The sequence below is a fragment of the Temnothorax nylanderi genome, unplaced genomic scaffold, assembly GCF_030848795.1.
Source record: "Temnothorax nylanderi isolate EJ_2023f unplaced genomic scaffold, tnyl_v1.0 TNYL_tig0002_pilon, whole genome shotgun sequence".
Classification (NCBI taxonomy): domain Eukaryota; kingdom Metazoa; phylum Arthropoda; class Insecta; order Hymenoptera; family Formicidae; genus Temnothorax; species Temnothorax nylanderi.
This window is the reverse complement of record NW_027249064.1, coordinates 3,449,338-3,472,314: the sequence shown is the minus strand read 5'-3', so window position 1 is coordinate 3,472,314 and position 22,977 is coordinate 3,449,338. Positions and strand designations below refer to the sequence as shown.

Sequence of the window (22,977 nt, the reverse complement as noted above, 5' to 3'; positions counted from 1 at the left end):
TAACGTTCGCATCGTTCGCCACCCCCTAATCCCTTTATTGGTGAGATTATAATATAAACGTACTTTCGTTTAATGATGATAAAGCTGACGATCAAAACTGCTCCGAGGAGGCCAAAGCCTATAATATTAGCGATTACAATCGCTACTTCGCAAGAAACATCGAGCAGTTCCGCCAATCCTCCTAGGACACATCTCGACGGAGGCTCAGAACCGTCATCAGGCATCGTCTCCGATAACCAAACGAAAGACGAAATATTCAAGTCCAAAACGCCGCCCATTACTTCGTGCTTGGCTTCCGAGATATTCGGATAAAAGTTACCAACAATATGCGTTTCATTATCGATGAACTGGACAATATTGATAACAGAGTATCTCGATGGCCCACCCAGAAACTTTATTCTTCCGGATACCTGAAAAAATAGAAACACATTTGACTATCGCAATTTTGTTTATACATATAGTGATCGCAAGATATTTCAAAAGAATTTTTCGACGTAATACCGAGTTATCTTTTAGCGAAAATTTTGCAGAAAAATCCTCGATTATGATAGACCATATATTTCTATATATTTTTTTATGTCGTTACTTAATAAGTTAATCGATAAACTTGCTCCACTAACCCCATAAAAATCGGTTTCGCTGATAATATGCGTGAGGCGATTGACTGTATGGTCGCTATGAAGATCGAACACATAACTCTGGTTCTCATGGATAAGTCGATCTATGGCATAAGCGTAAGTCCACATGGCGTCGTAGGCGTAACCGGCGTAGTTAGAGGGTTGCTGATTCTGCGCTCGGCAGATGTTCTCGTAACGTTCACGCCACTCGCGTACAGTGATTCCCTCCTGCATTATATCGTCGTCCCGAGCGAAGTATGCGTGCGATAGACCGAGATGTCCGTTTATGGCCTTCATCATTTCGCTCGTGGTGCAGGCTACCTGCTCGCCTTTTTCATTATAGTAATCGGTATCGTACCATTGCGACCGGAGCCAAAGCGGAAGGAACCAGACGTAACCCTTTAAAGTACGAATTAATTAAAACGCTAAAATTGCTGAATTTATCTTTAATTTTATGTAACGATTTATTCGAAAAAAATGGGCAAAATGGTAAAATTTATAATTATTACCTGGACAGCTGTCATCTCCAGTTTATATGCTTCGCACATGACTTGACGAGCTACCTCGCCGTATACGTCTGCGATAATAATTTTTGCCCTTTTTTCTTTCAAATCTTGCAAATACTGAAAATTAATATCGTAAAATTAATTATTACAGTTTAGATATTACCTACTTTCGCATAAATATTATATTTAAAATATTTATTATTCCACACTGTTTCTGCTCGCCTAAATATTATATAATTTATAAATATTTTAATTTTTAATTTTTAATAATATTTTATTATTTCCATTATCTTTTATGCAATACAAATGATTAATTCTCACAAATCAAAATTAAACTTACTTTCGTCATCATGTCAGCTTCTCGCTCCCTCGGAAACTTGACGTTCGCCACGAAATCAATGCTATTGTCCCTGAGCATGTCCTGCATATACGATATATACTCGGTGTACTTTTGTCCATCCTCCGTCAGTGAAGCCACTCGATGCCAACCTAGCCTCTGCAAGAGCTGCACATAGACATGTTTGTACTGCTTGTTCTCGCCAATGGTCCTGAAGAAATACGGATACTTGGTGCGATCGTCGAAGCTGGATCCCTCGGCGCTGTAGCTGATGATCACCGTTCTGTAATGTTTCGACACACCGACCAATGGCTCCACGGTTTCCGAGCAAGCCGGCCCCAACACGCCAACCAACTTCTGATAATAATTATGTATGATATAGTCGATAAAGGACTTCATCACCATGTCCGATTTGCACTGGCCGTCACTGGCTAACAGAGTCAAGTTATAATCTCTCAGCAGGGTATTGTTAATGTTGATGATTTCTTTCGCCATCTTAGCAGCAATCACAATTGACTTGGCCATGTAGGAGTTACCGCTCATAGGAAATATACCACCCACGAAGAGGGTGTTCTTATCGTCGTTATTGGGCTTCCATTTTGCTAGGGTATAGTTCAGATTATCCTTCAACCAATCGCATGCGACTTGTTCGTCCGATAAATCATGAGAATGACGGTAGATCAAATTCTCGTACATCTCTCCATTAAACTTGGCACGAGTTATCGCCTGGAAGGCGATCTTCGCGATTGTTTCCAACCTACTCCACACCAGCTTCGTCAGTCTCTTCGACTCGTACGCGCAACCGATCGAACCTTCTTTCGTTCCAAAATAACTTTCGCAACGTGGAAATTCGATCGTTGTAAAATACCTTTCACTCGGGTTCACTCTACTGGGTGTATAGTGCAGGATCACCAGTGATCTGGAAGAAACTTTGTTGTAAAACTTTATAACACCTCGTTTCTTATAGTACTCGTATCGATCGATGTTTCGAAAATAATGACATACTCTTCAGATCAATACCTGTTCTCGATGGAAGCCGATGAGTTCCGTGCGTGGAGTGCGTGCTCGTACGTTCCAAGCAACCTATGGGTTAGATAGCCGAGATTCGGACCCACCCATGCCACCTTGACGTAGAGCTTCATCTGATCGATATGTTCTTTTACGAAACGAGTTTCGTCAGGGTATGCGGCTAGCAGCAGCGCGCAGTTCGGCGGCCTTTGCTGGCCTCGGTCGCGACATCGTTCCGGGATGTACATCCCGTCCTGGCAAAAGGCCTCGTGACAGTAGTACTCCGTCAAATTCTCGTTTTGCATGCGATTTTTGACCATCTGCAGGTTCACCCCGTCGATGGCGAACCTGCTGGCAGTCTCCAGCCTGGTGAAGACCAGCCAACTATCATCGGGCCTGGCCAATTCTGTCGGAACGAACCAGCCGAAGTGACCCGGTGGCGCTATCGAGCCGCATTCCTTCACGTCGTATTTGCTCAGCAGCGGCGACGTGTCCTGCTGCGGCGGAATCCACACTTCCATGTTCACCATGGTTTCTGGAAATCTGTGATTGAGACGGGAATGTTAATCGCTCGATTTAAATCCGCGTACATTTCTCCGACGGGGTTTGATGGTGATATGAATTCGTTAGTGGCTCAACCTTTTGACGCTTTCAAAAAAATAAAAGAGATATTAAATATATCGCAGAATCATCGATAATTTATAACATGTGTAATCATGGCCGCTTAGCGCAGCAAAAAGAAGACATTGAATTTGAAAATTGATACTTCCCCATCTTCTTATGATTGCCAAATGTTAATTAACTGTATATTTTATTTAACATATTTATACCATCAGAGAAAAATATTGTCAATCGATAGTCGACAGATCTCGAAACGACATCGAAGATTGTATTTACAGACAATTCAAAAAGAATTTAATACATTTGCAACGTTTGCAATACCTTGTACTCTGAGAAGGACATAAGCTGTTTGAAGCTTGTATAAAAATAAATACTATTAAATGATTGAGAAGCGGCGCACGAGAAACTTGATTGTTGTCAATAAATACATTCTGAATATTTGCCGGAGAAGGTACTGTTATCGAGGTAGAATATAATCGCTCAGCAAAGAAGAGCGTATTTGCGATAGGTGTTCTCGATTAATTTAATCGGACAGCCGTAGACATAGTGTGACATAGTATTCTTATGAATTGAGTATACATATCGATCGTATATTTCATTCGCTTTATGCAAATATCATAAAAAGAACCAGTGCGTCTATTTACGAACTTATTGAAAAACAAATGGTCAAAAAATTGTTGCAATCCTACACATGATATTTTTTACAATCCAGAAGAATCGAAAAAGAAAGGCCGCGAGATATTCAAGGAGCTCTGTAGATTCAAATATACTATTATACAGCGTCTACAATTATCCGGTCGTCTTACATTTTGTACTCGGAATATGTTGGCCTTTCGGACAGTCTCTCGAAGACTTCGGACGCATTGAAGTGGTCATCCTTCTTGACAATATCGACTCCGGTATAGCCCAATACTTCGGTCAGAAAGATCTTCATGACCTCTGACACCAACCTGTGTGTCAGTCTTCTCGACACCTCGAAGGTAATATTCAAGAATTGACCGTCGTACTGGATCACTCTCTTTGGATTTACCTCTGTGAAAATTCCAAATTAAAATATTTTGCATTAAAATAATCGTAAGAAATCAATAACTCCGAAAAAAAAAGAATTTTACGCGATTCGATCGGGATACAATAAAAATTAGAAGATTATACTTGAAATAGAGTCCCTCTAATAAGAGTCGCGACACGCAGCAGCAACTTTTGATTGGTTCGCATTTTCGGTAAAAGCACGAGAAACAGAAAGAGAAAGAGATATAAGAGAGAAAGAGAAAGCGATATGAATGTATATCACTTGTATATCGCTTTCTTTTTCTCTCTTATTTTGCCGAAACTCAAGATGTCGCGACTCTTATTAGAGGAACTCTATACTTGAAAGCTGGGAAAATCGCTGCGTATGTAGAAACGCATTTGTAGAAATACTTATGTAGAAATACATACGTAGAAATACAAGGTCGCTCTGCCGTCCATATTCAAATAATCGCAAAGAATCAATAACTCCGAAAAAAAAAAGGAATTTTACGCGACCCGCTCGAGATACAATAAAAATTACAAGGTTATGCTTGAGAGCTGGAAAATAAGCGAGATGAAAAGTCGCTGCGTATGTAGAAATGCATTTGTAGAAATGCATACGTAGTAAATACATATGTAGAAATACAAGGTCGGTCTGCCGTCCATACCGTACAATGTAAACATCTGAGAAAAACATGTAGCCGGGGCAAGAACGTTTCCGGCCGTTGCCAATCCGCGGGATGACTACTATGTTTAAGCGCTCGATAATAAGTGAGTAAACTACGCGGCATTAACGCATACGGAATGTATTCAGCTTCTAATTATACGCCGCGAGGCTCGATATACCTAATTACTCATCGACTGAGTGATCATATGCACGGATGAATCGTGAGAGCGATTCAATTAATGTTTAAGCCGCGTCTGACCATCCCGGCAATTAGCGGGTTATTTCACGTGGCGCCGTTTCTCCGATGGTGCGGCAATGATATCGCGTCTTCGGAGCTGACAAATGCGCCGTAATTGAGCCGCAACGATCGGGCCGACGATAATGACCGGCGATTTACCTTCCAGCATTGTCAGACAGCGATTCGAGTCCGCGATCTTCAGCACGGCCACGAGGGCCAGCAGGCCCAATACGGATCCGGGTCTCAGCATCGTGACCTTCTCATCCTGCAACAGACATCGGCGCGCTCTATTAAGATTGCTCGTTAGAAATGGATTAATTTAGTCACGAGTTACGACCGCGATCGGTCCGTGAGGTAATAAAACGATTTAGAAATGATCGCATTATACCAAGTTAATAATGCTAGAGAGGTTGAAAAACACCATTGGAAAACACAATAAGTGGCAATTAAAACTCAAACTCGTTCTCTCTTTCAATCTCTCTTTTTCTCTTCGAACATTATTTCCTTTTAGTGTTTATGCAGCTATAATTGCGATGTTATTTGAAAACAAATCAATATTCCTCGTTTATAAATTTATGCGTATTTTCGATAAATTTCATAATAAAAAATAAGAATCAATGAAAAACAGCTCGACGAGATAAAGTGGTGTCTCAGATATCACGTCAGGTATATATATATATGTATATACATACATAACCTGGCGAGACCTTTTCAATTAATTATGTATTCCTTCACTATCAACAATTTCTTGCCATTTGAAACGTGTTTGTTCCGTCTGCATCAAGAATTCATGACAAACAATGTTGAAAGGTTAATAAAAATACGCATAAGCGAATAAATAAATTTCTCTCAGATTGTCTCGGGTATCTGATCGCCAAGTGATGCCGTATTTTCCTGAATCAGCCGGCACATAAATAACATTCGCGCTCGACATTGCGTCTAGAAAGTGCCGGTGCCACACACAATGACATTCCGTTCAGAAAATAATCCTGACGACACGCAATCCAGAACCGTGAATGCATTGTATTTTACAAAGTGTCTGATGAGAGAAGAAAAAAGAAAAATGACTCCCGTTTCCTCTCGTATATACGTATGACCTCTTTAGCGTATCCGGTGTGAACGCGCGGTAAGGTCAGTTCCGCAATTTAACCTGGGAGATTAAGGCCCGGATTAAACACGTGAAAGTCGTAGTAGATACATATCCGCTACCGCTACGTCTTGTCTATGTCAGGGAGCAACTCTTCTTGGATATACTTATGCTTTCTTTGTTGATCCCTAGGTACCCCCGATTTAGATCTAAGATCATTTTCGTCGCTCTAGTCAGTCTCACGCGACAAGAAATTGCGGCGCAACAACGCATTCATATTTATCACGCACTGTTAGTACCCGTGAGCGATATCGCGTCGTTATCAAGGTGAGGTGGCGTAGGGCGATAGGGTTGCGAGGGATTACGAAGGTAACGGACGTGTTCAAGCAGCGGCCGGTACCGGCCGACCTTATCTCCCCGCGGCTGGTTCTCGCGGCGATCGAGAAGGCGCCTTTTTACGGTCGCGCGCGATAGTGCGCCGCACGGTGCGAGAGAGGCGGATCGGAGGGACTTCCGGTTTCTACGAAGCTAAGCGATGGGAAGAGACGCCGTCGGGGTCTCTTTGGCAGAGTGTCTACGGCGCCGATGTGCACGATGACTCGTGATTTAAGCGCATTCGACCTGAAAAGATTAGAGTTCGCTAAGCATAAATGAAGCGTGACTCGTTTTGTATAAGATTGTCTATAGAAAAGCGACAACCGGTCATGAATAAGTTCGTTTAGAAGACGACCACATAATTCAGTCTCAGAATCGGATATCAAGCTTTTCTTCATCGTCGACAGCATTTTGTATTTTGGAAAAATAACGATAGAAAAATCACATGTTTTATTGCATTATAGTTACTAAATTAGACTATTATTTATGCGACTTTTTATTTGAGTTCAAATGTAACGGACAACCAATTTTATTTTAACAAATTTTTATTAATGCAAAATAGAACATTTACAAGTTCGTTTACTCAAAACATACTCTTTGTGAGCTATATTGAGGCGAATTGAGTCGTTACGGCTCTACGTGTAATTTAAGTACTATCGACCCAGTGAAATTTTGCGTGTCGCTCCGCCGCTGGTGCAACATCGAATGTGCCAAAGTTACGGATCCTTGCGTGCGGTCTATATCAACTTGGGGATTACGTCTGAAAAGCTAAATGGGCGGCGGCAAAGGGGCAAGAGAGGGCAGGGGCCGTTATACGCTTGAAAAGTCCAGACTCGTCGGCGCCCGGATGCCGCCGCGACGTCTGAACTCCGGTCGTATCTTCGGAAGGTATAAAACAACCATCGCGTTTCGTCGGGGCTGAATTGGGCACGGCGAATTTCGTCACGCCATTTGAGCGCGCCGACGTGTTTCTTTACTGCGAAGCCGATAGACGACGCGAGGCGTGGACCGAAACTTGCATATAAGAAGCATCAGTGATTGATTCTTGATCATTGAATTATTTAAAGAGTAAAATAACATACTATATATTCTTTTCTCGTGGTACAAAAAATATAAATGTTAAAATTATGTGGATCCATAAATATCAATGTTAACACGAAACATATGTAAATGTCTGATTTTAAATTTTAATCTTATTAATAGCCTATTGCATTTGATTGTACTATACTTATGATATTTAAAGTATAATATATAGCTTTATTTTTCAATATACATATTTCCTTTTAACAAAATATAAAACCAGTTTTTAAAGAAGTAGCTGTAAGTCTCGTAACTTTATGCAAGGATCAATTCACGGATAGCCAAACATGTGCAAGTTTCGCTTAAAAAAGACCGTGCGTGGAATCCATGACGACGCAGTCGTCGCCTCTCGTCCGTCAACTCCGACGAGTCAAATGTGTACAAATGTCGTCGCGACGCTACCCGACGCATCATCTGTCCAAAGCGGCTGCAGAGAGACCGACAGCGACGCGTTTGTCAGTTCCACCGATAAATCTGCGCAGTTTGTAAGGCGAAGGGTGAAAATATTTCCTCTTGTCTTCGCATGGCGTACCTCGAATTTCTGTCTTTCGTCGTTGCACGACATATTTATAAATCACAAAATTAGGAAAATTTCGATGAGGAAAAATCGTGATATGATTTTAATTAATGCAACCAGAATTTCAGTTATGCAACCAGAATTCCTATTAATTCAACCAGATTCTGGTACATTCAATCAGTATTTTCTGGTGGAAAATGAACGAACCAGATTTTTTTCAGGCGCAATTCCTATATACGCATATACAATTAAATAGAATATTTTTGTCTCCCTATACATCGTTCTCCTAAATTTCACGCGACGCTATATACGATTCGGCCCTCGAAAACGGATGCTGACGAAATTTTAACCCCGTTTATACGTCGCACCGACTGAATTATGCAGAAAGCGACGCAAAATATCACGCACTAGCATCTCGAGGCGAACGACGCAAAGAAGACAAGACGACCGAGCGAATGACGAAACGCTCGCAATTTAGATACAGAGGCGCCGAAGTGCAATCCGACCTTACGCCCCCCGTTATCACGCATGAATAAGACATTATCAAACGTAAATCGGTTGAACTTTGCGTGAACGCTTTGACTTTCGTCACTGTCATTCAGAATCTTTTCCATAAAAAGTCTTTACGCAATACTGATTCTGGTTATGAATGAGACGCAAAAATTGCCGACGAGGAATAGATATCGCATAAGTACTTTTTTTTGCATTGCCATTGTTGGAATCTTAGTTTTAGCGTGGTTTAGCGTATAAATGCGTCAAAATGTAAAAAATTTCTGAGAACGGCATCTCCCACATTAAAACATTTCATATATTTATTTCACTAGTAAACGCACGGACTTACATCTTGAATGTAATACGCGAGTTGAAGCGTGAACCGTTCAATTAGGATCAATTTTTCAATTATGTAAATCATGAAATTTGTGAAGCAGATAGTCCCACATCTCAACATGTGATTCCCGAAAATTCTTCCGTTAATACGAGAACAGAAAAGAGCAATATTTGTTGTTTTAGTTCCAAGGTCTTCGCAGTGCATGCCGTCTTAATGTAATAAAATCGCTCATATACAATTGCAACGACACGTGCTCCGCGGTTCCTCTTCCGCCGTCGATTATGCCTTTGAGCTTTGCTCCGATTACATTATCATAACAAAAGAGATGACGTTTGCTGCCAATTGAACCTATAAAACTTTCTTCAAAATGAGTTTAACGAATATCTCGTTTTGGTTTATCCTTGGCCCACATGGAATACGAGCGAATGAAGGAGATGCGGGTTGAAATAATATAAAATGCAAGATAAGGAAAATGTGAAAATAATACGACAGTATTTTATTTAGCTTTTGTTCTTCGTGGTTTCGCAATAAAACTCTCTAACACAGCAGGTATGTACCGTCATATTTCAAATTTAGCAATCGTGTATCGGTAGTGCGCTCCGTTAAGAGATTTAACGCTGCGCGGACACCGTGGGTCTTTTAAGGTACAGTCAATTTTTCATTTATGATTCCTACGGAAATAGCTTCAGCGCTGTTAAAAAAAAAAAATTTCAACAGTTTCGGCCTATGTAAGTATAGAAATCATTTTTTGAAACCTTAAAGATGATACATGAATTTTTATAGATTTTTTGTAACACAGGAACGCTTTCAAAAACCCTTTGGACTTAAAAGTCCCAGGGTGTCCGGGTGAGTGCTCCAAAAACACGGTGTCCGTGCATTGTTAAAAAAGTAAAGAATATTAAGACATTCGCGGCACATAAATGTAACAATTCACCATATATTGCCAATATTCGTATATATATGTAAGTTTAACCGTAACCCCTGATCTCAGGCGTGTACATCACAAGCCTAGTTTGTTGCGTCATACGATAACATTGTAACGTTAATTCCATGCTGATTACCGGTTGAGATAAGCGCTCTCAGCGGGGTCGAAACCCCCTTCAGGTGGCAAAATGAACGTTTTGCATGGGCGGATGTGGAGCCCGCTATCCCAGATGACGGGTGCTGATAGGTGGACGAATATTTTAACAGTACCGCACGAAATGGCGATGCCAGCACGCGACCGTGCACGCGACTTCGCGTGTGCATAAAAGTTATGAGCTGCGGGTGTACAGTGTCGTGCTTGTGCGTCGAGACTTGTGCGCATAAAAGCCATTCCAGACTTGTAATCGGCGTGACTTTGCCATTCGGCATTCCAAGCCTCTTTCTCTCGCACGCGAGAAATTTTCCGTTAATTGGAACGTTTCGCGTAATTTAGCGCGATCACAACCAATCACATTCTAAATGTTTTTCTTACAAATATCGGTTTCCAAGCAATCTTCCCGACAGAGCAATTACTATAAAATTCTAATTAACTTTGACCCTCCGCGTAATTATATCCAACGTGACAGTGACATAAAAATATTTCATGGGTAAATGTTAATTTCCAAGCAATTTCAATGATTGACGTATTATTTAGTCTCGATTGATGTTTGTATAGTCTGTGTTTGTTCTTACGTCAATTTCTCTGTTATTATTTCTTGAAACGTGTTTGCGCAATAAGACAATATTTGCTATCATCATTCGCAGAAGCGATGCGAAATATCGCTTAGATATCCTGTTACAGCAAAACGGTTTTCTCAAATGCTATAACGAAGAGAAAAGGTTTTAATTCACTTACTCCACACTGGACAACTTTAATTCGTAACAAATAATATTTTTTAAATTAAATTTCTAAGTATCATGCTGCCGTTGCGTTTGAAATTGTCGTAAGAACGATTCGAGATAGAACGGTTGCGTACACAGTAAAAAATTTTGTGTCAATGGAAGTCCACTCTCAATTTTGTGTTAAAATAACTCATTTATCGTGTTATTTTTGACATTTAGAAATGTTATATCGACGTTTATAACATTTCTAAATGTCAAAAATAACACGATAAATGAGTTATTTTAACACAAAATTGAGAGTGGACTTCCATTGACACAAAATTTTTTACTGTGTATCTATCTCAAACAAACAGCAGGAGGAAGACCTCCGACACGCGAGGAACATTGCGAAATGATATAGCCGAATGATGTAATTGGCGATGTCACGGTGGCAAGGGAAGTCTGTCAAGATTTAGTCAGCGAAGTGTCATCGTAAAACAGAGAAAAGTGTCAGCGTCGCGAATCAATTCCCGAGAGATTAGGTATCAGGCTTTCCGAGAAAAGGTATACACACGCGAAACATTACAAATAATACAGACGAGTGACGTGATTAACGACGACATAGTGGCAAGGAAAACACGTTGTCGAGGCCAATTGTACCGCGCTATGACGAAAAACGTCAGGAGCGATTTAACGGAATTACAATGGTGCCGCGTGACGTATCTTCTCTATTTTTGTTTAATTTAATACTTGGATCTTACTCCAGAAAGAGGATTAAAATTTTTAACGTAATTAATCAGTCCACCAGAACGAGTTATATATATATATACATATATATATAATTTCTGTACAATTTATATACAATCTATACTATCACTTAAAATTTGTTTATTTTATACTTTATACCTTATACATGTGTACATAATTATTTTACATGATTGTTATTAACATATTCTTTTTTTCTCTGCTCTCAACCGCTCGCTCGCGGGAAAAATTTTATTATACAGCGTAATAAATTATCTTTGTTTTTTCCCATCGGAGAGATGGGGACAATAAAAGTTCCGGGCTACAAAACATCGAACGACAGCTGCACCGTCTATTTTTGGAGGGTAAACACATTTGCGCGCGCGAAATAAAGTGTCTCCACACGCTCGCGTTATTGCGTGCATGGAAAAACACTACTACCGGGCATACGAGTGCGAGCGCAATCGCGTGCGCGCGAACGGAATCGCACGCAGTATAGGCGAATTGCGAGGAGAAGCGACTTCGCGGCGCCGCGCGCCGGAGAGAGGAGGGAAAGCGCGAATGAAAATCGCAAATCGGCGCCGTTCGCCTTCTTATCGAGTGTTTTTTCCCGCGATGGCGGAAACGCGTACACTTTTAACGACGATAAACGACGCTATCACCGATGCACGCCGACGAAATTTATGCCGGCGAGGCCAGAGATCTCAATAGCGTGTAATGAGTGTCATGGCAAGTGCCGATTCGGAGTCCCTATCTCACTCTTTCTCTTCGAGTCTTATTGTTAATTTAAATTTTATTGTTCGCTACTCATTAATAACTATCTGAATCTTTTTTGCAGCGTTTTATTAATATGCTGTTTTATTAATAACTATTAATTGCTGTAAATTATATATTTATTTTCGCGCGTGATATTAAGTAGATTTTGTGATTAACTTCTATCAGTAAAAAAAAAAAATCAATTGTTGCATCCAATTTCGGCCTACGTCGTTCCTCTACCGGCCGTAGCTGTAGATATTCTAATTACGCAGTAGAGACGGACAATCTGTGAGACTGCGTCTGACTAAGACTCGTATTAGAAAATGCGAAATCGCTGGCTCTCAGCCATAATGACAAAAACAAGCAAACAAATCGTAAACCTGCACAAAAAGGTTGCTGTAAATTGTTTCTAGGGAAGATCTCTCGCGCACGTGTGTTCAGAGATTCAAGGTTGTATTCTTTTTAGCGTGGCAAGATACAAAGAATATTAAAATTGTATAAAAATGTATAGCATATAAATGCATTCTCACGCTACTTCTTTGCATTGTATTCCAATCCTATTTCGAATCTCTATTATTAAAACGATATGTCGATATATAAGTAAAATTATTTTTACTGAAAAAATACGTATTATGTTGAAAGAATCCTAAACGATATTTGGAACGGAAAAAAAAACAGTAAAAAAAAATTAATTCAATTGCAAATCCATATTGATTTCCTCAACAAACTACCCTGATAGAAAACCACAACAATACAACCACATACGTCATATGCGTTTGAAAGCAAAGTGAACCAACGTCGACGCGATATAAATGACGATTTTTCGCACGCGATATCGAGAATTGTTGGCAATGAGAGCCGATATCAATCGGCGATTAACTGCGGGCTCATACAAATCGGGGGATCGTTAAAATGTATCGAGCTGTGACGTTGCGCTTTTATTGCAAAAGCCGTGCGCGCCACGACAATCGGCATAGATAAAAACGAAGCGTCGACGAATCGTACGCACTTGTCAGCTTTATTGACGTCACGATGACACTTGTTTGTCACGACTGCGATGCGATCTACGATGATAAATATAATTTTTGTGCGCACAACACCGACCATTTCGGTCAGCCGTATAATGTTAATGCTATTCATATATTCTCATCCTTTATTCCATGCGCATTTTCGCTATTATTAATGCATTAATAGTGCATTTTACTTGAACATGTAAACGCATTCTTTATCTTCACGTTAATCGTTATTCATTTGAATCTTATTAATAACATTATATATGTATTTATTTATGGTATTATTAATGATAATCCTGATATTTCTGATATTCATATTTTTATATTTATGGCTTTTGGGTACCGAAGAATCTTTTCGGAATTATCGTACACTTTAACTGTAGGCTGAGAGATTCAACTCTCTCTTTTTCTTCCTCTGTTTTTATCAATGGTTGAAAGAGTTAAATCTTAAGCGCCATAACAGCGAAAAATTTCTCGCAAAGAGGCTCACGTCGACGACGAACATGGATCAACATTGTCGCGATCCGCGTAAATTAATCACTCGCCGCTCGAGCGCGTGTTTAGGTATGCGTAGCGATTGATTTTCGTGGAAAAATCTCCGTCGCGATTTATCGTCACGGAAATGCCGCGTCGTCGGCGATAAATATAAATCCATCGGCGGTTAATTAAGATTCATCGCTCGTAGCATAGTACATAGCATTCGTTAATAGAATATCTATTACTCGTGGGCGTGTTCGGGAGTACGAATAGCATAAACGCGTTAATGGATAATAAACGTCAAGAAGTATTCCGATACCGTTACCGAGCGCGCCGATCTATCTACACCGTTACCGCAACACTCCTCGAGGAATGTGCAAATTCATTAATGCGCCAGACGTCTTTGTGAAAAGTATGCTGAAAACCGCCTGCGATCGAGCGGCGAGAAAAGTCCTGAATCGCGAGAAGGGAATCCGACGGCTCCCAATAACTGTTTGTCCAGGCAGTGAAGCGCGTAAAATACTAATTACAAGCTAGCGGCATACGGTATCGCGATTTTCTCGCGGGACTGGTGGATGCCAAAGGCAGGCACATTGCTGTTGCAACTTTGATGTGGCGAACGTAGTGATCGAAGTAGACAACTTGAGTATGGTCAGCGTGGATTTTCTATGCAAAACCGCTGATTTATACCTTCCTTCGCATTTTACATACTTATCTTAAGATTGTGTGCGAGTACAACCTGTGTATTTATCGGGATATTCTTTTGCCGAGAAATAATTTTCCTGCTCGACCCCCCCGAGCCATAAGCGTGTCCTTTCGCTTGGTCGCACCCAGTATAGACACACTTATCTATCAAACCCCATCGAGCAGGTCCCGGGTGTGCAAAAAAAAAGTCACGGGTGTAAATGACGGAAGGACGGAAACCGGATTTCCACGCGTGGCGGTTTTATTGCCGCGAAGGAATAGAAAGCCCTCGTGCGTGACAGCGAATCGCTACGTGGATACCTGACGATCGCTTCCAGCTTGACTCCTGAGCTCATCGACCGGTTAACCTTGTCCGTACGTGAGTGCCGGAGAAATCACAGGTCTCCTATCCACGAGATTGCTCGTGAAGCGTACCGGTTGACCGAAATGTACACGTTCTAACACTTACTAACAATACTAACCGCGCGATGGACCGTGCGACGTATATCATGCGACGACGTGAACTAGGTCGTTATTAATAACGTTATGTTAATTCAGTACATGATATGCGGTTATAATGTAATCTTAAAATTAAAATGAGACTATTACACGTTCATTAAGTTCCAGATATCGTATATAAATTGACATTTTATTAAGATAGCTATAACATTTTATCCGAGATTTTATCGAATAAAATCAGGTAAATTCTATCGCGGGAGCAAATATATTAATGTTTGTGTGCTCGGGATGTGAAATCTTCATTAGACACATAACAATGTTTGTTATTAGATGGGAATTTTAAATTCTTGCTTTCTACACATAAATATTCACCGAGATAATCGTGAGAGGAGATCGCGCCTGAAAATTAGGCTGCATAAGTCGGATTTTCAGATCTACTGCGCGTGAGAAATTCCAACATCTCGTACACCTCCTCTTTTCTTTCTTCGCAGGGTGCATATTTTACGCGTTCCTTTGTCCAGGCGGCGGTACTCTGGAGTACTCTGGACGAACAAAAGACTACCATCGCGCTTGACCTCGCGCACTCCCCGACCAACGCGCACGCACCATTATTCTTAGCTAGCAGATAGCTCGGCCCATAAACCACCGCGGCCGCGATTACCACGACGTTATTTTTTCGCGTTCCATCGCAAACTACATTGATCCGGACCTCCCACGCGGCAGATAAAGCGCTCGACGGTGCGCACACTGGCTCTATCGCGCTCCCGCGCCGCTTTCGAACAAATTCCAGCGAGCGATCAGCCTCGGCCGTGGCGATTCCGTTGACCTTGCGAGAAGTAACGCAAGATCTCCATACATTTCACACAATGGCCTACTGTGTTTGCGAAACAGGAACGTTGAACATTGATTGATTCATATCAATGCTCTGGATTAAACAATACACATACCTCAATTCTTTAACAATAGATCTGTTAAACATAGGAGAAATATGCCACAAAGGAAAGAAACTAGTAGACGTAGTAGGAGCCAAAAGATTTTTTTATTATCATTAGATATCGAACATTTTCAGTTAAAAAAATAAATTTGAAATTAAAAAGAATTACGGTAGGGCACAATTCCAAAATGATTTCCGTCCGAATATTAAAGTCTTGCTCGAAGATTACTTTTCGACGTGTATTCGTGGGATCTCAACTAATTAATGATTCATGTTGGTACTCAGCCCACAATTAATTGGTTTCCTTCCTTATTATAGTAATCAATCCCTTGAGTAGAAGAAGGAAACGCCATGTACAAAAGGAAGAGAGCATTTCTGATGAATTTTAAATAATTGTGGATTGAACGTGCGAGACGGTATAAAGACGGATTAAATTAAAAAACTGTGCAAATTAGAAACTTGCACATTGGTTCCTCATCATTACATCGCTACCATTGCTCCTATTTTATTTCGTTCACAAAGCTCCTCTTATGAGGAAGCTTATTGTATTTTATTTGATGCATAATTATTAGTATTTATTAGTTTGGCTTCCTCATAGAGGAAGCTTTATGAGCGAAATAAAAATAGGAGCAATGGTAGCGATCTGCAATGATGAGGAAGCAATGTGCAAGTTTCTAATTTGCACACTTTTTCCATTTTAAATTTAACCTTTTTATGAATTGAAAAAGGGTCAGCTTAGTAGCACAAGTGGGATTTTACAATTGACGCAATATCAAATCGATGTTGACTTTGAGAGTTCAGGCTACGTGCATTTTGTACAGAAGTGATTTTTCGACGTTTTAGAACATCCTAAACACTTTGCCAAAGATACCCGAAAAAAATTTTTTTTCACGAAAACAAAGCTTCCTCTATGAGGAAGCAAAATTACATTTAATTAAAAACTGTTTTTCCTATTTACGTATTTAATTGTGGATATGGGAATAAAAAATTAGTTGCGTCGAGAAGGTGAATATGATAAGCTCGCTTTATTCCTCAAACAAAAAACATATGTCTTTATCGTCATTTATTACTGACAATCTTTTATTTTCTTGTTCCATCTACGTCGAGGATTGATCGCGACAGACATGTTGTAAAGTGGAACGATCTGATACGAAGATCTCGATAGCACGAGAAATACTCCTCGTGCACTTGTGCCCCACGTTATGCGCGTTCGCGGTAATCTACAATTAACCCCGGTCCATTTACGGTTCGCGAACCGCAAGATCTCTCTTCCTCCCCGCTGGCGTGGTTTCACGCCTGCACATGTGAGATGCACCTACGCGGCGGCAACACGAGTCAAGGCTCCCTGAATAACTGCAACTTGCGCCGCGGAATGCACGACGTTGGTTCGTCGCGTAAACAAGTTTCGCGCCCATTCCCGCGCCGCGTGGTGATCCCTCATCGTCGGCCTCGTGCGCGTGGGCCGTGCGTGAGGGCACGTGCGCCGTTTGATGCGATCTCACGGATGCCAGAGGACGGGGATGCAGCTGTCCACCGCGCAAGTTATAGCATGCATCCAGTGCCGATCCAACGCATCTCGGTAACCTCTAATTCGTAAAACTATTAAAAACATCCATTGCAGTTTTGTTTGCTCTTTCATTTTAAGGATACTTTCATTGTATGTACTTCAGTAAACGTGTTACGGATTTCTGTCTTTTTTTTTAATAAAAATATATATCACTTCAAGATTTCTTTTCAGTAGAACAATATATTCTATCAGTCGAATCGGAACACATTTTATATTTGTAAATTCTTTAGACTTTATAGACTTCTTATATCGAAATTGTCATCTAACAATAAATAGAAATTCTTAGTAGGAGCCTTCATCGTAGTCTATATATGTTGACTCGGTCGAAAGATTGCCATAGCTTTAAATCAGCCCTGAATGCATCATATACTTAACGAGATCGCATCGATCGACATATCAGTGCACCATTCTATGTCTTGGCACGGTTGTAGTGGGCATAGGTCAATAGCAAACTGCCAAACATTCGGAACGGATACAAAAAGCGGCGGTACTATCGGCGGGCGAAAATCAATCGTGACAAATGGTCGACTGCAAAATTATAGAAAAGTCAAGGGCGTGACCGGAGCAATTTCAGTTAATTTTATTTCCGCGTATGTACAACCGATACCGAATCGTAAAACATGATCCTACGTATAGGGTTAACTCACCGTTCAATTGTAAAAATTTTTTTTTAAGCGGTTGAAGCCCAAGTCGGAGGAGCGGTCTCGTTTGCCGAGCGAATCGAGCGGGGCTTTACTCCGAGATAGAGAAGCGGCCGGTTCACGTCGTGTCAAGGACAGACCGGCTATTTCGCACGGGCCAGGTGTGGGTGGAGTGCATCGACCTGCTTACTTGCATACTTATCCGCTCGCGGCACGTTGCATAGCCACTCATCGACGCGGCATGCGCGTAGCTCACCCGGAACGCGAGAGATCACGACTTAGGGCCGGTTGCCTCGATGTCGGTTAACCCTTTCACACGACGAAATTGCTCGCTTGAGAAAGGCTTGCGTTATCCCGAACGCAAGCAGCGAAATGAACCAGCTCTAGCGTATCGGCTTACGTAAAAGGATAATGGGGCCTTATATATTCCTGTTGAATCGAGGTTTACGATTCCCGAGGAATTCACGGTCGGGAAAAGTAAGTGGAACTGAGTGGAACCAGAAGTGCCCGCTGTTTACGAAAATATAAACTTCAGTCTTATCTCGATGATGTTTTATCTAATCTTGGTTTACCGAACTTTTCAATACTAAAATTAGATAAAAGATAAGTGAAACGAACAATTGACAACGTTAATGAAACTGGCGATTAACCCTGGTCAGTGTGTAGTAAATCAAATCGTAGATAAAATACACAGATAATAATAATTATCTTGGAATCCACTTCTTAATCTTGAAATTTCGGAGCGTACAATAGTTTTACGCTGCTAGAAATAGGATATGGTTCATGTTTATTTATTTATTTACAAAAGAGCACAATTGTCACGAGATACAACGTTTGTAATAGCTGTTGTTTATGAACATATTTCTTGTGAACGTCTGGGCGTCCACCTACATATGATCCCCTACAAACGAGCGTGCAAATAGAAAGACGTTTGTTAGATATTTTCGTCGTTCTCCAACGTCGTAATCGACGGGCTCTGACAGCGATCACAATTACCACGAATATATTCTGTGTAATTGGACAATATGCTATTCATCATCGAACAGAAAAGAGGTTCTATCGAATGTATGCTGCCTGCCGGGTGTGCGCAGAGATATCGTTGCGCTTGGCAGCCGATGTGATAGCGCGCCATGTGCGTGCCAACGAAATCGAGGTCAAAGCAGAGCGCGGCCATAATCCGAAAAAAAATCGCTTGTGCATGAGCAAGACCGTCTGCTCTTCGCCGACGACAACGGCCTGTCGTGCAGTGATATTTGAAAGGGACTTTCTGGGGGAAAAAAAAATCTCGCCATTTTTTAATAGTTTCCTCTATCGCTTTTGATAATTGTTTCGATCTAAAAATATTACTATTCCTAACATCGCAATTTCTCAAAAATCGATAATTAATTGATTAAATCGGCAATTAATTAAACAAATTTAATCTAACAAATTAAATTAAAAACCAGATAGCTTCTAGATAAATTTAAAACAATTCAGATTTTTTTCTCGCGACGTTGCGTGTTTTGGGAAGCCTTGCCAATCACGAGGATGCTCGAGCGTGCGTGTTCCACAAGAGTAATATCCGCCAAATTGCATCGAACTGTCGTGCTGAACTAATGAAGAGATCGATCAGGGAATGACGCGTGACACGCGAGAAAGTATCATTGACCAGCACGTGGCTATTATCGTTGTCCAGCACGTGGCTAGAATGATACAAAAACGGCGTAATACGACGCTGTGTATGGAATTCGACGCCGCAACGGCACCGCAGAAACCGGTCGCCACTGACTCACGTTGCACCATCGGGGATGCAGCTTGCACTTTCGTCGCCTCCATGTGACAGTCAGCTGATCGCTGCGTCATATGAACGTGATGCATATCGCCGTTTTCGGCCTGCCAAGTAATCAGTTTTTGCAGATATTCTGGGAGAATTAAAAAGGTTAAAAGGTCGATCGCGTTATTTTTGGATTTCTCTAATGCATGAACAATGTGAAGACTGATACATTTTCGCACGTTATTATACGTTCGTTTTATTGTTTATTATTTAGCTGAATCAATAACAAGTGAGAAAACAACTGAGATAAACAGTCGTGTTGAAGAGAGAAATATTTCCGCCTACGAGCGAAAACGAACTCTGTGTTCGTTAAAATAATTGAATAACAAAATTGCAGGCGTCGCATCGCTTCCGCCGCACTTGTTTATGCTGAAAATACAATTACAAGACAAAATCCTGTATTGATCACTTTAGAGGCTTCGAGATACGCAGACTTTATTACAGTATTAAATTACAAACTGCTTTGCTTTCGGCAATATTTGCTTTAAACTCGACAGGCCGCGGAATATATTTATACTTTAATATACTCGTTGAGTACTACAAACTACCCACTTGAGAGTGAAACGTATGGCCATAAACACGACAGCTTTGCAGCCGCACTCGCTCATAATGGTATTGTAACTGCGGCTCGCGGTCCGCTGTTTTGCATGACTGATGCGAACAGATTGTTTCAAGCAGTAGTCACACTGGTGAACCGTTACTTTCGTGCATGACGTCTTTCGCGGGTGCTCTTGCAGAAATCGCAACTTGCGAGTGCATGGCATTGAAAGAAACGGATCGGTATTTCGTTCATTAATTTGCTCAGAAAAGAACACAAAAAGCTTGATTTACCTTGAGACAAAATTCAAGAAATCGCATATAAAAGAAATGTGTTTCGATAACACTAGCCTAGTTTCCACCGAAATCTTCAATCCAATCCTGCTTCGGTTTAATGTAGGTACTGTTTCCACTGGTTTCCAAGTCACATTTCCATCGACTTAAATTTGGTTCTACACCGCACTAGGTGCGAATTAACGACTTCGGTGGAAACTAGACCATTGACGTATTGTCGATTAGTATTCTGCACAAAAAATATATACCTATATAAATATTTCCGATATTTTTCACATGTATATTTTTACCAAATATTCCGAGATTCTATCTTTATGGTATATATTAAATTAAATATTTAAGTTACAAATTTTTTCATGCTATATTATTGTCAAGTGAGTGACATAATCTTGTAATAACTGTTGTAACTATAAATTAGTAGGACTACCTATTTTATATTTATTTCATTTAGTGGGACAATTGAGCTTTAGAATTTTTCGTTTTTCTTTCGTTTGTTCCGATCAAATAGCGCGAATATATCAATAACGCTCGATGTTTTTCTCATAAAACATCGGTACTTCTTATCATACCGGTATCATGAAGATAAAATTTAAGAGAAATAATAGAGATAAGTGAAAAACATGTGTTTTTTTGAACACGGATTTCGAAAGTAAATAAATATGTTTTTGTTCAAAAGTCGGTATATAGCGCAATGAGCTCTATACATACTGGGAGTGAGCCATCAGCTATGATCAACTCGTTTTAATTGCACCTTTTGCACTCAATTTCAGAGAGTTCTGTGTGGAAGTGTAGAAGGTACCACTACACACAGTTGAAGTTAAAGCAAACAAACCCATTGTGCACCACATGAGAATAAAGACACATGTACAGGCCAGTCTGTCTCTTTATATTAGTACTATCCTAGCTGAAAACATATAATTTCTAAGATATTTGATAGGTTAAATTAGCGTAAAAGCGATTTTGTTATATTATTTTACTGATTTTACATTTGATTAATTTATCAGTTAATTTTATAAAATTATTTAAACGTGATTATACAACATAGCTTAAAAAATTGTAAAAATTATTGATATCCTGACAGTATATAGTTGAGTTAACGTTTTTAGCTATGATGTAATAATGGCACCAACCAATCAGCAAACCTCTAATAAAGACAGCCTTTAAATCAAATCTATCTATTCTTTAGACTTGTTTTGGTTACCCCAAATCTTTTTGATAGCTCCAGTACGTATAGAGTTCATTTATACAGCGCGTAAAGTGTATATATTCGATAAACTAAATGCAAGATATTTTCAGAATTTGCCGATATCTTTCCTCATGAACAGATACTTTTCTCATAATTATCGACACCAAAGATGCCCTAGTTTCGACCTATCGTAAATGTCTCTGACCACTTAATCTATGTGTCCGCATTTTGCAGAAGTACCGATGCGAATTTGTTTTCAATTCCTCATATCATACCTCGTATCCGTGATGATAGCGGGCACTTGATAACCTCCGAGAGATTGAACGTGTTCAAACTCGGATAAGTTATTCTGGTGAATTTTAAAGCAAAACCAATATTTTGAAGATCACGAAAGCTCATTTATAACAATCTTGTCAGCACTTAAAAAATTTTTATATAAACATATTTTCATAGTTACCGGTCGAAGGACACAAAGAAATCCGTAACTCGAGAGGCTGATTCTCTCTATGCAAACATCGAGAGACGCGGTTGCCAACGCAAATTTATCCGGCCGCGCTTAATTTACTTTGGCGACACGTGCGTTACCTCGTCGGCGCCTATAAACGGGCACCCGCGATACAGATCACTTCCGGGCGCCTCTGACTCGTCTAGACCTTTCTTTAGCTTTTCACGATCTCGAATTGTATGACAGCGCCTCATAGTCTCAATATGGTTCACAATGATATCTGGAAGATATTTCAAAATATTTGTGAAAAGTAATGGACCACTTTCGGTGTGGAAATTTCCAAAATTCTCTTTGCTTCAATCTTATGTTAGAGCTCTCTAAAAAAAACCAATAACAGTTTACTACGTTATATTACGTAAGTAAATAATTTTAAACATTAATCCAAACATAATTTATATATAACTGGTTATTTTTATAAGGAAGAATTGCGATCAAAATTTTGTTGAACATTTTGTTTCGATTATTTGGTGTCATTGTATATTGCATATATTAATAATTAATTGATCGTACAATTCGAAGAAACAACTTCACAAGTGTTATTATCGTAAAGTCGTAAACTGTAGAACATTATGGTAGAAATGTTTTTTAACACACGCACGATCGTATCTTTATTTATTAAAAACTTATGAATCCCCGGTGTGTATATATATATATATATCTTGTAATTATCAGCATGTGTCGTCGCGTCGCAG

The 22,977-nt window shown here is 40.2% G+C and overlaps 1 protein-coding gene and 1 long non-coding RNA gene across 2 annotated transcripts in view; one reads left to right on the top strand and one right to left on the bottom strand.

The window, feature by feature from the left end:
* The window catches only part of LOC139769825 (uncharacterized), a 35,812-nt gene that overhangs the window by 6,512 nt on the left and 6,323 nt on the right, over positions 1-22,977 (bottom strand). The window contains exons 2-8 of the mRNA XM_071701252.1: positions 5,162-5,267; positions 3,896-4,121; positions 2,481-3,011; positions 1,464-2,379; positions 1,127-1,240; positions 621-1,016; positions 64-410 (exon numbers count right to left, since the gene is read on the bottom strand). Coding sequence (XP_071557353.1) covers positions 64-410; positions 621-1,016; positions 1,127-1,240; positions 1,464-2,379; positions 2,481-3,011; positions 3,896-4,121; positions 5,162-5,252 — 2,621 coding nt within the window. The 5' untranslated portion in view covers positions 5,253-5,267. The remainder of the gene's footprint in view (positions 1-63; positions 411-620; positions 1,017-1,126; positions 1,241-1,463; positions 2,380-2,480; positions 3,012-3,895; positions 4,122-5,161; positions 5,268-22,977) is intronic.
* Positions 1-22,977, top strand: part of LOC139769862 (uncharacterized) — a 146,725-nt gene that overhangs the window by 119,310 nt on the left and 4,438 nt on the right. The window lies entirely within an intron of this gene.